Consider the following 16,763-nt stretch of genomic DNA (forward strand, 5'->3'; position numbering starts at 1 on the left):
GCTGATTGAATATCAAATGTGTAGTAAATGAGACAGTACCTGAATATCAAAGTTGACATTTTTCACTCATCGACAGTCAATTTACTTCAGTGTTCTAACATGTTAATTGTATTTCTTCCCTCACAGTGACAGTAATAGGTTATATGTAACTTGTTTTCAGACAGGCATACCAGCTACACTCGATACTTAGGCCAAAGTAATTAAATTCTTTGTTTTGCGTCCCCACCCGCCTAGGTTTTTAAGGTTTTCATGAAAAACACACACAGTGTATTTGAATAGGACATTTTAGGACATTACTGCTAAGCTTTTCTGAACTAAAAATTTTGTTACAATTTTTTATTTGCTGCAATCAAATTACACTGTGTTAATTTTCTTGTGTGTGTGTGTGTTTTTCAGCCGCGTAGGCGCGTACCTTTTCCCATTTAGACTGGACGCAAAACAAAGAATTTAATTACTGTGGCCTTATGTGAAGTTCAGTGTCAATTCACTGCTTCTTTGTCCAGTTGTCATTTCTTCTTGCTGTCAGTGACATCCATTAATATGCTGAATCTGTCAACAACATGTAATTTTGCATTTAATACAACATTAATGCATAGCTTTGCATCATAAGAACATCAAGTCAACAATTCACAGCAACAGTTACCCACACTGATCAGTCAAGTGCACAGTTAGGACCTGCACAGTAAAATAAAAGTCATCATAGCTGATAGAAGTCTATTTTACTAACTTTGTATGTTGAAGCAAAGCAATAAAGTGGAAAACTGTCTGACGGTGCACAGAGAATGTTGAATTCTTGAACATTCAAAGCTAAAACTGACCACTCGTGACTGTGTGTTTGCTCCTCTCAGTGGTAGCATCTTACAAAGCGTTCTATCCAGATCTCACCATGTCCCCTAAACAACCTGTTTGTAAATGTGGGACACATTGTATGGTGCTAACACGGATGCCTGATTTTAGATGAATTTCAACTAATTCCTTGTTTCATTTCAGAAATCCATCCAAATGATTACGTCTATAGAGCTGTTGGATGTCAAATGAAACTGCTTGATGAATACTCTGATGAAGCACAAAGTATATTGAAGTACATTCAGAATACAGGTAATCATTGAACTGTGTAGATAGATAGATAGATAGACAGACAGACATAGATAGATAGAGATAGATAGATGGATAGACCAACAGACAGATTAAAAGACATACTGACAGATATAAAGAAGGTATACAGATAAAGAGAGTGCATCATTTTACAAGTGGTATAGCCACAAACTGATGACGTCAAATCGCCCTATACGAAACACAGACACCTTGTAATTATGGCACTGTGTATTGTTATTGTGTACGGCGATTTGACGTCATCAGTTTGTGGCTATACCACTTGTAAAATAGTGCCAAAGAGAGATATAGAGAGATTTGATAAATTGATTTTTGGGGACATGCTTGCAGGCATTTTGCAAAGTTACTAATCGCTTTACAACCTGAAAGTTTTTCGTGTCATGTAAGCAAACCTGTACATCTTCAATCTTGAAATCACAAGATTTTACTTCAAGCAAAAATAATGTAGTTTTAGTGATGGTATGTGTCATCGCATAGTTGCATTGTCATTGACAGCTGCAGACTATACATGTAGCTGTGTAACACTTTGAGTTGCTCACAAACAAATCAAATATTTTATCCCAGTCAATTTTCTCACTCATCAGGTAATAATGTTGAAGTGGAAGCAATATTTGCATTGAACAGATCTGGAGAAGAAGAGACATTAAACAAATGTAACCTTGACAACCATATGCTTCTCTGGCATGGAACCAGTGCTGCTAACCTCATTAGCATATTAATGAGGGGACTCCTTGTAGCACCACCAGAAGCACCAATCACAGGCTACATGTTTGGAAAGGTATGCAAATACCATTTGCAGCTGTAGTATACCAGAAGTATCCAAAGTGTCAGGAGAATAATTCGGTTGTTTCGTGGCTATTACTCACAGGTCTCAGAGTTCAGATTCCTTAAGTAACTGACTCTATATGTGGAATTTTAACATCAAATATTTTCCTTTAGAGGTCTAATTCTTACCGTGCATTCAAACTCAAACATACCAAATGTAGCGATAACTCAGGTATGACTTGTTTAAGATTTGTTAGTGTATTGCATTATGTGTTTGTCACCCTGACGATGGTCACATGTGAACATTCATCATCCAATGGCATACCGGTACTATTGAACATGGTATATACAGTATCTCTTTATCTCTCTCAGCTGTGCGTAATCACCTAGTCATCCCAAGTGTGGAATTTAGATCAGTAACAGTAGTCAAATGTTATGACTGTTGATTGTCTGTGAGTAAATTGCACATGTTTTTATAACAATTGAAAGGAAGAGGTGCTTCTCAAATTGAATCTGAACTCTGTCTACATTTGATTTGCAGGGTATCTATACAGCAGATACTTTTGCCAAAAGTGAAAATTATTGCTACACATATGGAACATCAAGTGAAAGCAGGTTTATGTTATTAGCAGAGGTAAATACAAGACTCCCAGTCTTTGAATAGGCATTGTACATGTAGACTATTATGACTGAAAATGTTCTTGAAGTGATCAGTTACCATGTGATACGTAACTATAAGCAGAACAAGAGATTTTCGTAATAATCTCATATTACCCTGAGTGTGTACTGGTGTTTTACATATGAGGCATGAAACCAGAAAATTTTCAATGAAAACCAATTATCCTCATAATTCCTACAAAACCGACAAATTTCATTTTGTAATTTTTCAAAACAAACATATGTTATAATGTACAAGATCACACATGCAAATTTCCAATTCAAAGATTCAGTAAGTCTAGATACTATGGTATTTAGGTAATGTTTAATTTTCAAAAGTCTGTATTTTAGTAAGTGTTTCTCATATTTTATAGAGAATAAATATTGCTTGACCTCAGTAAAGTATTGCAATGTTCAGATGAGCTTCAAGGGTCTTACTTCAAATTAGGTTTAGTTTGTGAAACAAATTAACCAAAAAGTATTAATTCTTTTTCAGAATCAAATAATATACACTGTTTAATACTGTGAATCATTCATCAGTCATAGTCAGATGTCAAAGTCAAGCTAAAAAACAAAAACACCAAGATGTTTTTGCATTTTGTCTCTTCTCCTGAATAACTTTTGCATTTGATAGTAATATTCATATTTGTTTTGGTATTCAGGTTGCACTGGGTAAAGTCAAAGAATATACAGAAGCTACCTTCCTGGACTCACCAGCCAAAGGCTGTAGTAGTGCTAAAGGGCTTGGTATGAGTGGTCCTGATCCAAAACAGCATCTTCGAACTCCATCAGGTAAAAGGAAAACATGCTTTATAGCATTAGTCTGCAAGTACTTTGGAATACAAAGTTGGATAAAGACACATACATTTGTTTTGATCATCCATATTTAAAATACTATGCAGTATTAACTTTCGTTGTTCTAGCAAGCATCTTTTTAAAGAAATTGGGTGTTTATATCTCATACACATGTCACAATAAGTTTGGCAGACTTGTACTTTGACAGATCTTTAAGCATTCTTACTTTCTGATCAAATGAAGTATTTGGACTGATGTACAACTCATCATCAGTTGATGTACGTATATGTCATAATAAGTCTATAAAATATCTGTGTCAACTTTTTCAAACAAATGGTATATGTGCTCCATTGTACAACTTTGTTGATATTAGCATCTGTATTTGCAACTTATCAAAGTGTCAGAGAATGTTGTGTAAGTCTGTGCCTGATTTGGCAATTTTTTGTTTATTTCTACAGGAGCATTGATTCCTCAGGGTAAAATTGTTACCAACAAACACCCAAAGGGTGAAGCTTTTCAACTCAACTGGAATGAGTACATTGTTTATAACGGAGATCAAGTTTGTTTGAGGTATCTGATTATGTTCAGATAATCAACTATCATGGTAAGTGAAGATATTATACATTCTGTAACATTATACCATTGGTGTGGTGAGTCCCCTGCTTGCTTATAAGCCCTTCCAATACTTGAAAAAGCTGTACATTCGTGTATAAACCCCTACCCTAGTTTAGCTCAAACATGGAAAGTTTAAGAAAGTGTAATTAATCCTGACAGTCAGTAAAATTACTTTTCTGACCAAAGGTACTGATAAAAGGTGTTAAAATAATGCGACATTGAACTTCGCATGTCGATATCGTCATGAAAAAGGAACATTTTCAGCTCCTTATATTGCCATCTACCATATACATAGTAATGAAGCAGGTATTTGCATAGGCTAGAAAGAATGTCTGATGAATGTATGTCATTGTCTGTCTGTCTGTATGTATACCTGTATTATGTATTTATGTCAATCCACATCAAAAACTCAAAAACCACTGCACCAACTTTTCTAGTATTTGGTATGTAGATGCATCACAGTGGAGATGTCAAATTATTCAAATGAACATGTTTGTGTTGAAAATATGCAAATGAGGTTAAAGAAAGGAAAAAATCAGTCAAATCTTGAAACTCTGGAACTTGTGGTTAGTATTTGATTAAAAGGTATCTTGCACAAACTCTGTGCAAATTTGATCATTTCATGGGATATGTACCATTCGCTATTTTTCAGAATATCTTTGTCAATTTTGGCCAAAAAATCCTTTTCAGATCATATATGATGTTATGATCCTCTCCTATCTGTGTATTGTTACAAAGAAAAGGCACTTCATGACCTTTATTAAAAGTTGAAAACAGTGAAATGTATACAGTGTCCTGGATGAAAGCCTGCTGAGTTGGTTTATACATTGTCCTGGATCAAAGCTGCTGGGTTGGTATCTTCAGTGTTCCATGCGTGATTTCTATCACTGCTCAAGTAACTGTTTGATCACTAGTATTCAGATATATGATCTGTCTCACCATTGAAAACAATGGTTTATCTAGGGTTACTGTCCTCAGGAGACTCTGAAATTTAGACATACTTGTGTTGAATTTCATCACAGTCTGACGATGTCAGCCTTATTTTTATGTCTGTATTAGGTGCTTGGTACTTGCATGGAGTCAACCAGAAAGGAATTCTTTGACATACCAGTAGATGCTAAAATGGGTGAAAATGTCACTTCCAATTTATTCTCTGTTTTTATTGCAACATGAGGAAGATGTGAATTTGATGTTTAAAACGGACTCCAATAGCAAGTTGAAGAATCACTTCAAAATTATTTTATTAGTTGTGGTGTATGGTGTTGTGTGTAAGGTGTCACAAGATATACAAGTTGCTTATTATATTAACACTTATGCCATCAGGGAAGGGGAAGAAGGGGTTAGCACTACTTTACAAAATCATTGTCAGTAGCCACAAGGTGAATTCAAGAAAAGAGATTTATAAGAGTAGATTGGTAATTCTGATTGTATTTACAGACATTACAATGTCCCTAGGATATCAAAAGTAGAACACTCTATGCCATACACTTTTATGTTATCATATTTTATGATATGATACAATATGTCAATCACTCAGTATGACTGCCAGTGTCAAGTACCTACCAGAGTTTCCTGATAATGGACCCAGGGCGTTTATTCAAGTCGCAGTTACACATGTATTTTTCTAAACATGAGGGGATTGGATTAGTCGCTCTGTAAATATTCTTTATCAGTGATCTAAGTGATCTCATGTTTACACGTCAATCAACAAGGTATAAATTTAAGTTGGGTCAAGCGTCCTCAGCGGTATTCACTGGACCAGTAAGGAGTAACATGTTGCAGAATACCTTTTTTGTGAAAGTTTTTTCTTTTTCGATCTTTCCCTCGGCAAATTCTGACAAATCCACCTGTACCTCAGAAGGACACACTGTTACACTTTCTCTGATCTGTGAATGATGTAGACAATACACAGACATACTCTTGCACACACATGCATGTATAAAAGTATGACTGAACCCATGATAAAATACAAAGAAAACATCTTTGATTCATATTTACACATTTTAAATTTACTGAGCTTCTTACAGAGAAAAATCAAAATTGAATATTTCTACACAATATCAACATTTTAAGGTGGAGCAAAAAACAAAAACAATGTAGTAAAATTAAATCTAAATGAAACAATTCCATGCTTGTCCAAATTCATGTTGCTGCCTCTAGCAAAGGGTAACACTACTTTCTACTACACTATGTTTACTATTCTACTTCAAATCCCTCAAGATCACTCATCAGTGTCTGACAAAAGATGACCATAACTCTCTCAAACTCTGTGCTGTCTTCATTACTGTCAACACCTTCTCCATTGCTGGCTTCATTTGCTGTGTTACACAGTGACTTGTCTTTTCCCCCAATGACTCAGCACATTCTGGAGATGGCTGTTTAATTTGTCTGTCGCTACTGTCCCCACAGGGTAGCCAGGCAGAAAAAACAAACAAACAAACAAACAAGCAAACAAAAACAAAAATATACAAACATACAAATAGGCATACAGATACATAAATATATTACAAACAAAAATACAGACAAACATAAACAAACAAAGAATATCATGAATAAATAAACATACAAACAGATAAACATCTATATTTATATTCTATCTATCTATCTATCTATCTATCTATACTATATATATATATATATATATATATATATATATATATATATATATATATATATATATATATATATATATATATATATATATATATATAATGTGTGTGTGTGTGTGTAAGAGACAACAGCATATCGAAAAAAGGACTGAAATAATTACTGAACCGCTCATGCCAAATATTCTACCACGGCGGTATCACTCTTCCCTATACTTCCACAAGGGATGTGACTTATGGCCGCTAAAGCCATGACATGAGAGGCGATATAATTTTTCCCACTGCACATTCAATGACCACCACACCATAAATGAGTAAAAATCCATACCAGTTGGGAAGGACATGAATGGGGCTCACATGTTCACCATGTAGAATGACTGTACGATCGGAAAAAAAGCAATTTTCCGGTGATTTCTAAAGTCGTACCGATACCATTTCTTACCGTTTCTGTTCCTCTGCGTGAAGAATTTAAAAAGCCCGGGTCGCTATTTTCCGTTGAGTTACGCCAGTCCTCTGAAATCGTAAATGGACCAATAGCGTAATGCGTTTAGGCTGCGTTGGTCGATTCATGAACCGACAACCTCTAGCAGCCTCGTCCCAAGCTCAGAGTATCGTGTTAACTTTGAGCCGGTGTTTACCTCTTGTAGGTCTGTAAAGTGCTTACACAAAGGGTATTCCAGAGTAAAATTCCATATAATGCTATCCTAATAATAACTTCTCTTCAATTTAAACGCACAAATTTCATTTAATAAGTTGGAGGATTGTTTTCCTACTGACTACCGTACAAGCCTGGGGATGCCCAAGGGTTAAACATTCGAAATAGTAAACACTGGAACGAGAATGAGAATACCCTGCGGGGTATCCATCGATTACCTCATATTTAACGCAGTAAAAAACCAGCAAAAACATTGATCATTTTAACCATTATCTCTGTGTAAAAAATATACATATTTAACCATGGCTCTTACACGGAAACCATTGGGACAAAATAAACTTCATCAAAGTTTAGTGCCTGAAACCAATTAACCTATCAAATAACAGTCTACTTTGACGTTGACGTAATGTAAATATACTCAAACCAGTAATCACATTATGCCTTGCTACAAATAGAACAAGCTCAAAGTCTCATCAAACCAGTTTGAGACCATCTTCGCTTGCCAAGGCCTGCTGTTCGGGCAGCTGGATGCTTCCCGTAGTTAGTGGAAGACTCCTGTCTGGCTAACGAGCCATGCGAGCGGACGATGGTCTGAGATGAGCACAGATAGCGATGTCTCCGTTTGTACGGTTTACTCGCTTAAACTGAGCACACAGGAGAGTGAACATCACTGCAGCTGAGCTTACTTCTGTGATCAACCCTCGAGTCGTTTTCTAACGACACTCCTCATGGTCTATAAAACGAGCATCTAAAACAAATCCTTCTTAATAAATCATAGCTCGTATGTAACTTTGACCAACGTGTGAAGGAGAATTAAAGCAGTCCGTCGATGTCAACCGAAAAATCAGGTGCGTTAATTCAAACACACTTTGCCCACATCACTCAAACAGTTAAAAGGTTTCACGATTGCGGTTTTAACAACGGGGAATGTTTATTTCTTTGCTTAATTTGTCTCCATTTTATGCCACAACTTATCGTATAAAACCAAGATGCAATCTATCATATAATTGGTACTACAATCAACCAAACTAAAAAGATTGCTGAGCAATACAAAAAATATCATCTGGCAAAGAAAATCAAAAACTGAGAACGCTGCCATATCAAAGTTGGCGGCATGAATACTCTCCTCAGACCAAACCGATTCCAAAGGCCGTTTACGTATACAGCAAATATTGTTAACGAAACCATGAAACCTGGGAATGGCTATTTATTTCTCGAAACAGCCCTTCACAACATGCTTTTCAAACACTGGAAAGCAGGTACTAACATAAGCGTCCAGAAACTCCGGTCGATGCTGGGTCATGTCAGTTATAATATGACACCACACACCGGATCGCTCACTATAGAGTCAATCAATAGTGGCTGACTCTCTCAATAACGAATCTGGCTTCTGCTCTTCGAGGACGAAGATGACCTTATCACACAACCAAGCGGAGGGGATACAAAACAAGAGAGCGATTGATGAAGGAACCCCATTTTTGGTTCCGAAACACGGTTGAGACGAATCACTCAATCAACAAACCGGTTTACAAGGGAACCAGATTACATGACTAGTGTCAAAGCACTATCGATTCACCGGTGTCTCGCCATGTATTCCACACAAAATAAATGCAATGATCCTTTTATTCACCATATCGTAATATTAAACAAACTTGATAGGGCCGATGTTTGGAGTTGCCCTCATTTTCCTTTGTATTGGTTCCTCAGGCAGTTTCCGAGCTATGCTGCAATTTCGTTCGGAATGTAAACATTCATATACTCGTACGACAAAAATACTACCACTTTATTGCACGTTAGTTTAATGAAATTTGTGCGTTTAAATTGAAGGAAGTTATTACTTTGATAACATTATATTGAATCTTACTCTGAAATACCCTTTGTGTAAGCACTTAACTGACCTACAAGAGGTAAACACCGGCACAAAGTCAACACGATACTCTGAGCTTGGGACGAGGCTGCTAGAGGTTGTCGGTTCATGAATCGACCAACGCAGCCTAAACGCGGTACGCTATTGGTCCATTTACGATTTCAGAGGACTGGCGTAACTCAACGGAAAATAGCGACCCGGGCTTTTTAAATTCTTCACGCAGAGGAACAGAAACGGTAAGAAATGGTATCGGTACGACTTTAGAAATCATCGGAAAATTGCTTTTTTTCCGATCGTACAGTCATTCTACATGGTGAACATGTGAGCCCCATTCATGTCCTTCCCAACTGGTATGGATTTTAACTCATTTATGGTGTGGTGGTCATTTAATGTGTAGTGGGAAAAATTATATCGCCTCTCATGTCATGGCTTTAGCGGCCATAAGTCACATCCCTTGTGGAAGTATAGGGAAGAGTGATACCGCCGTGGTAGAATATTTGGCATGAGCGGTTCAGTTAATTATTTCAGTCTTTTTTTCGATATGCTGTTGTCTCTTAAACACACACACACACACACAATTTATATATATATATATATATATATATATATATATATATATATATATATATATATATATATATATATATATATATATATATATATATATATATATATATATTTTATGGATAGATAGAATATAAATATAGATGTTTATCTGTTTGTGTGTTTGTTATTTATTCATGATATTGTTTGTTTGTTTATTTTGTCTGTATTTTTGTTTGTAATTTATTTATGTATTTGTATGCCTATTTGTATGTTTGTATATTTTTGTTTATTTTATTTGTTTGTTTGTTTGTTTGTTTGTTTGTTTTTTCTGCCTGGCTACCCTGTGCTGTCCCCTGCTGGCAATGCCACAGCCTTCAAAGGCCATCTGAAAATCAATGCCAGCCTTCAATTTTTCCACAGCATATACGATAAAGTCAAGATGAAACAGACTGTCTGATTCTGATATAAAATGTATACGCAATATGGAAATTGATACATGAAATGATTGATGTCGTCACTTCATATATGTGTGACAGAACACAATATGTTTGATGTTCAAAACACCCTCTCCTTTCAGTCCCATTCTGCTCGGTAATAGCACACAAGAAAAGAACTTGCTAACTCATTTTATAAACATAACATTTGAAAAAAGTAGACTCATTTCCAAGTTTCCTATTTCAACAGTGTAACAAAGACACATTGAATTGATCAATCTTTCAACCATTTTCATGGGTCTCTTTGCCTCTGGCTCCCAATCCTTATTCATAAATTGTACACTGATGGCAAACGAAATGTACATGACGCCGCAAGTGACATTTGAATGCTGTCATGGGTTATTCAAACATCAAAATAAATAAAGACTTCCTAAGAAATACACAAAATGGTCTGAAATAATCTCATAAAATTACTGTAAAATCTTTCAGAAAATCCACCAATTAATAGGCGTCAATCACGCATAGACATGATTCCACAACTTTTTTCTTTCATTCACTAATAAAACACAAGGTCCGTATCCTATACACGCAAGGAAGAAAGCATTACATTAACCAGCAAATCATGAAATCAGTCGTAATGAACAATGAAGAATGATTTGCAACCCTTTACTTACAGCCTCAAATTTTTGCAAGATATGCACCCCTTGATAGTGTCTACAGATGACAGTGATGTCACAATAAAAAGCCAAATATGGCTATCCAGGTTATTATTCAACTTGTGATTAATTATGTTAGATTTTGCTGTCTGCGATTGACCATATTTCGTTTGTGCATAGGAAAAAAGTCAATAGTAGAGAACCCAAATGTGCAACCTGTCGCAGTGTTTTCACCTAATTATTATTCATACAAAGTGTTTACAGTGAGGCTAAAAATCCTCCCCAATGTCAAAAATGATCAATTGCACTAAGGTGGAAGCCTTACTCCAAGGCATGAAACCATTGACTGTGCATAAATTATCCTCTTGCATATGCTGCATATGCATGAGAGCAACTCTGGCGCTTGGCAACAGCACTTGAACCAGAATGATGCTTTTTATTATGTTTATGGGCTAAATTGCATGGTATGCATATCAGCATGGACATATTCATCAATGGTATTAGTGATAGCATCATTATTTCATTATTAATAAGTTTTATGCCGTTGACTTCTCAGACTAAGCACAGGTACAGCTCACCCTTAATCAAATGGCCTTTGTCAGGACCATCATATCCTTCAAAAAGTGAACTGTCAAATTATGTGTTAGTATGTGCCATGAGTTAAATTAAATAGAGGTAACCTCCAAGAAAATGAATTTTTTTCCCACAAATGTACTACATGCTACTCGTATGCCTTCATCAGCTGCTTTTGTATTCATATCAAGACTGTACAAGCAATGCTTCACAAAATGATTTGATTGTAATGAGGGGATGTCATCTAGCATCTTTGGTCAATAAACTTTCAAGGGACTATGTACCCATGAGGTAGGTGACCATTTGCGCTCCGTACATAGTGCAAATGGTCACCTACCCTCGGACATATATTCCCATGTTTGGACTATATAATATTTTGCATAATTCGACAATTTTCTTTTTCTGTTTACAGGAAAGAGGGAGTGCATGTGAGGGGATGATTTTGGAAACAATGAAGTTATAATTGTGTTGTTGTTGGCTGTAGCAGAAACACACTGACTTTTGTTACCATGGCTGCAAGAAAACTCATGGAACTCATAATTTGTGAAGGTGAAGAAAATTTGGATGTTTTTTCTGCAGTTCATAATTATCATTAATGTGTGAAAACTAAGGTTCAAACACTATTACTGAAGCATCTCACATGAACTTTGTTTTGATAAACATATAGTATGTAAACTTTGCTTGATATGTCAACAAAATCCGTGTATCCCCACGGGACTTTGTCAAATTTTAAAATAATTTTCTGCATTGTCAATTGTCACAGCATTGTAATATTGGAATATGGGAGTGTATTCTGAACACCTGTCTGATCTTTATCAGCTGAGCAACAACAACAACAGTAAATGTCACCAGTGGAAATTTCTACCCACACTTCTCATGACAAGTTCAAATTTCTTCAGTATTAGTGTATGTGACCTTGAATTAGACCTTACAATTGTAACTCCACCACAGATCTGTTATTTTTACCCCTATTTTATGAACTGACCGCTGTACATGTAGATATTCCAAAATACAACGTATTCTATTGTCTAGATGGCGCATACTATTCATTTATGATGAAGCTTATTGGCATTCCCACTTGTCATAACATGGCAGCATGTTTCATGACAGGAATGTCAGAACCCTCAGATGTTTGTAGTTCTGTCATGGAATTTGTCAGAAAATGGAAAGACATTGATATGCTAGTTATCAATAATATATAATTCATGTTGTAATACAGTTAGTTGTTGACGCTCACAGATGTTGTTGATGCTGATTAAGATGTCACTACAGACAAGAAAATGTCTGCCTCAAAAATATTTGTAGTTCAGAGTTTATTTTAAGGATATAGAAATTATAGAGTGTTTGCTTAAGAAATATTTTATTCAGAATTCAGAATTATTTTGTGAAGCTTTCTAATATGTGGCTATGTTTGTCCATGTCAACTTCTTTCAATAAAATCAATGTATTCTTGCTCATTACTTTGATTGTGTTACGGAAAATGTGAAATGATGGGAAGTTCCAAACACATCACAAGCATCTTGATTGTATAGAATATTAAACTTTCTTTGTTATGAAAAACGATAAATATGATCAATATCAATAATTTATCAGTTGTGACTGTAAAGGACAATTGTTTTGCAGTTTTCAAAAACAAGACTGCCTGGTACAAGAGCCACACAAAGAAATTATCTGAGACATATTTGTAAGGACATAACACTTATATTCTACTGAACCTGTATTGAAATGGCAGGTTTTGCTTATGCAGATACAGTAGTCCCTAATTGCCACAATTCATGTATTCAATGTTTTGCTTTGTTTAAAGTGATGTTATGTAGACATTTTCAGTCCCGTGTGTGATGTGAATTCATTTTGATAACATTTTAAACAGAACTCTGTCAGTGTATGAGCTGATACCTCCTTGTGTAATGATATCTGCTGTTGTAGTCTGCAGATATAGTTCTTGAATTCTCTGACTAAAATCAGGCCAATCAGACCTGTGAAATCAACATATGTATGACACAAATAAACTTAAGATGTTTTAAACCTAGTGATTAGTTGCAGTATAATGATTATAAATTATAATTTCTATAAATGTGTTTGTGATGCGTAAGTTTCAGAACAATAGTTCTATTGGAACAAAATCTTAAAAAAGTACAGGATCCCATCTAAAAGCTTCCTGGTAACTTGATTTGTCATTTTGACTTAATCATAACTTGCAGTGTAGATCAGACTACATACAACGCGGCTTTATGTCTTGTATACTGTGATTAGATGGCACGTACCCAATGTACACCACCATCCTTTGTATGACCTTTTGCATTTGTAGAAGTAAAGCAAATTTTTTTAAAGTACAATTTGGAGATTTTTTGAAAAGTGTAATGTTATATAGAGATAGACATTGTACAGTCATGAGTACTACTAGATCAAGCATATGTTAGTCTGTATCATGTCTTTCAAATCTAAAGATACGGTGCAAGATATGCTTGGACCAACTGGATGATGTCAACACTGTATTTTTATTGCAGCATCCTTTTACTTGTCAACTCTTACAAGACATACAGTGTCTCATCACTGGTCTATACTGTAGTTGAAATACACAACTCCAAATGCCATTAGTATACTTTGCTTTGTGATAGGATGACTTAAAAACAGCTATATTCCTTGACCACAGGGTTGATGTGTATATCAGAGATGCATTTGTTATGTCACATTACACAGTCAAAACATTTGTTATGTCACATTACACAGTCAAAAAATTGGAACCAATGGAAATCTTGTAATGAATGTTTCCAAGAAAGTATTGCTTTTTCAAGCAATTGTGGTAGCTGTGTTGGTCAGCAAAGTGACATTTCCAGTTTTCATACAGATTTTGTCAATCGCAAACGGTGATTCCATATTTTGAAAAGTGTATTGAATCATGTTAACAATAGTGCTGTCATTGATTTTAACCAAAGTTGAAGAGATTTTCACAGTTGGTAAAAGACTTCAATCATGCATACTATTTTTAGAAAATTTGACATAAAAGTAAATCCCATACAGCGTACATTCTGTGGAAGTTTCATCAATGAAGAAATTCAAGAGGAAACATGTCCGTCCTTGTTGCCCACTGTGAATTGTGGATTTCACCTACACCAATAAACTACCCTGTGGTTTCTTGCACTGTCAAATGCATTGATTTCTTTGCCAAAATAAATGTAAGTATGTCACACAGGACCATATCTATTAGTTAAACACAAAGACACACACCACTGCCTTTCTACAAATACAGCCATGTCTCCATTAATGCTGGCATTCCAACCGAATATATTGTGTTCGTACCTTATCAAATAAGAACAATTACAACTCTCTTCAACATTACTTTGCACAATTTTGAAGATTCAAGACCATTTACCATTTCAAAGTTGAAAAGTTATGAAGTACAATATGTCCATATATATTTCATAAATAGAATACTGTGTTTCTATGTTCTTTAGTGATTTTACTGCAAACAAGAGTGCACTGTATAACTTGTCATCACTGCATCCTCGTTCAAGTGTGTTCTGTTCCAATGAAATGTGACAAACATTGAATACAGGCAAAGATAACATTGACGTAGGGACACCTCATTTTCTGTTATTCATTGGGTCAGTAGAACTTTGTATTTGAGGGCATTGGTTTTTCAAAGTGCAGAGGCTAAATAAATCAGATTCAGCAAGCACACAAAAATGTGTGATTTAATGTACAATAGGGTATTATCTGGTTCAAGGCATTATGCCTATATACAAACACTCACACATACACTGCAGGCATTATTTTGTCAGAGAATTGCATAGTATTCAAGCAATATATATTAAAAGTTCTCTTTTAGTCAGACTTGTTAAGCTTTCTCGTCCCAGTTTTGTTATTGATCACATTACTAGACATGTCAAGTGTATGTTATTTGATGGTAATCATGATTTTTGATGGTAACTTTGTTTCTTCAGCTTTGTTTCTTACTTCTTAAAGATGTAATAAAGTAATATCTTGGTATTTTGAAATGAAATGTGTGTATATTTATTTTTACAGTATTATCTTGGTATTTTGAAGTCAAATGTGTGTGTATAGTTATTTTTACAGTACACTGCACCATCTCATTATAACATGGTGCATATTAAGTTGTTCAATACATCAGGTTTTAACTGCAACACATACCTTTTCATAGTGAGATTTATGAATGAGATTACGTGATAGGACTCCTCCTATGATGAATCTCAAAGCAATAGAGAGCCACTGTATCCCACTGTAAAACGTTTCACGGAGTGATTGGTCAGCTGTATCTGTAAAAGTGTGAAATCAGGATTTGCTTGTTTCAAATTATTCAAGATTATCACAAAACTCAGGGCTGAACTACAGCATACAATTATTACATCAATGTCACATTACTAAACCCTCAACGTAAGGTCAAATATTTTGGACCTTTGACCACCCAAAACACTACTTGCAACATGTCACCCTCTCCAGACAAAGGCAGAAAAATGTGTGAAGTGATGACAAACAATAAAAGTCAATGTCAAAATTGTGAATTGAGTTGCACGTACAGCAGAAAAGACATCACGGGAAAACAAACCTATTCCAGCACTGCTTTGTAAAACAGGCCAGCCATTCAAAAATGTACATTTTTGTTATTATTGAAGGTCACAACCAGATGCACATACTGTATATGGTTCTTACACCACCAAATGCACATACTGTATAAGGTTCTTACACCACCAAACTACACAATACTGTATAAGGTTCTTACACCACCAAACTACACAATACTGTATAAGGTTCTTACACCACCAAACTACACATACTGTACATGGTTCTTACACCACCAAACTACACATACTGTACATGGTTCTTACACCACCAAACTACACATACTGTACATGGTTCTTACACCACCAAACTACACAATACTGTACATGGTTCTTACACCACCAAACTACACATACTGTACATGGTTCTTACACCACCAAACTACACATACTGTACATGGTTCTTACACCACCAAACTACACATACTGTACACGGTTCTTACATCACCAAACTACACATACTGTACATGGTTCTTACACCACCAAACTACACATACTGTACATGGTTCTTACACCACCAAACTACACATACTGTACATGGTTCTTACACCACCAAACTACACAATACTGTACATGGTTCTTACACCACCAGATACACATACTGTACATGGTTCTTACACCACCAAATACACATACTGTACATGGTTCTTACACCACCAAACTACACATACTGTATATGGTTCTTACACCACCAAACTACACATACTGTACATGGTTCTTACACCACCAAACTATATTGTACATGGTTCTTACACCACCAAACTACACATACTGTACATGGTTCTTACATCACCAAACTACACAACTAAATATTCAACAGAAGGGAAGTATTTACACTTCATTGTTCAATTTTAGGTGAATTTTAAATTTCTGAGCGTGTAGTGCCCCTAATTTTAACTTT

General features: G+C 35.5%; 1 protein-coding gene across 2 annotated transcripts in view; it reads left to right on the forward strand.

The window, feature by feature from the left end:
* The window catches only part of LOC139144539 (poly [ADP-ribose] polymerase tankyrase-like), an 83,503-nt gene extending 68,218 nt beyond the window's left edge, over positions 1 to 15,285 (forward strand). For both annotated transcript variants that reach the window (XM_070715240.1, XM_070715239.1), the window contains exons 45-50: positions 991 to 1,098; positions 1,698 to 1,891; positions 2,420 to 2,512; positions 3,198 to 3,327; positions 3,789 to 3,934; positions 11,695 to 15,285. In XM_070715240.1, coding sequence (XP_070571341.1) covers positions 991 to 1,098; positions 1,698 to 1,891; positions 2,420 to 2,512; positions 3,198 to 3,327; positions 3,789 to 3,922 — 659 coding nt within the window. In that variant the 3' untranslated portion in view covers positions 3,923 to 3,934; positions 11,695 to 15,285. The remainder of the gene's footprint in view (positions 1 to 990; positions 1,099 to 1,697; positions 1,892 to 2,419; positions 2,513 to 3,197; positions 3,328 to 3,788; positions 3,935 to 11,694) is intronic.
* The last annotated feature ends 1,478 nt before the right edge of the window (positions 15,286 to 16,763 follow it).

This window comes from Ptychodera flava, chromosome 11 (assembly GCF_041260155.1).
Source record: "Ptychodera flava strain L36383 chromosome 11, AS_Pfla_20210202, whole genome shotgun sequence".
NCBI classification, from domain to species: domain Eukaryota; kingdom Metazoa; phylum Hemichordata; class Enteropneusta; family Ptychoderidae; genus Ptychodera; species Ptychodera flava.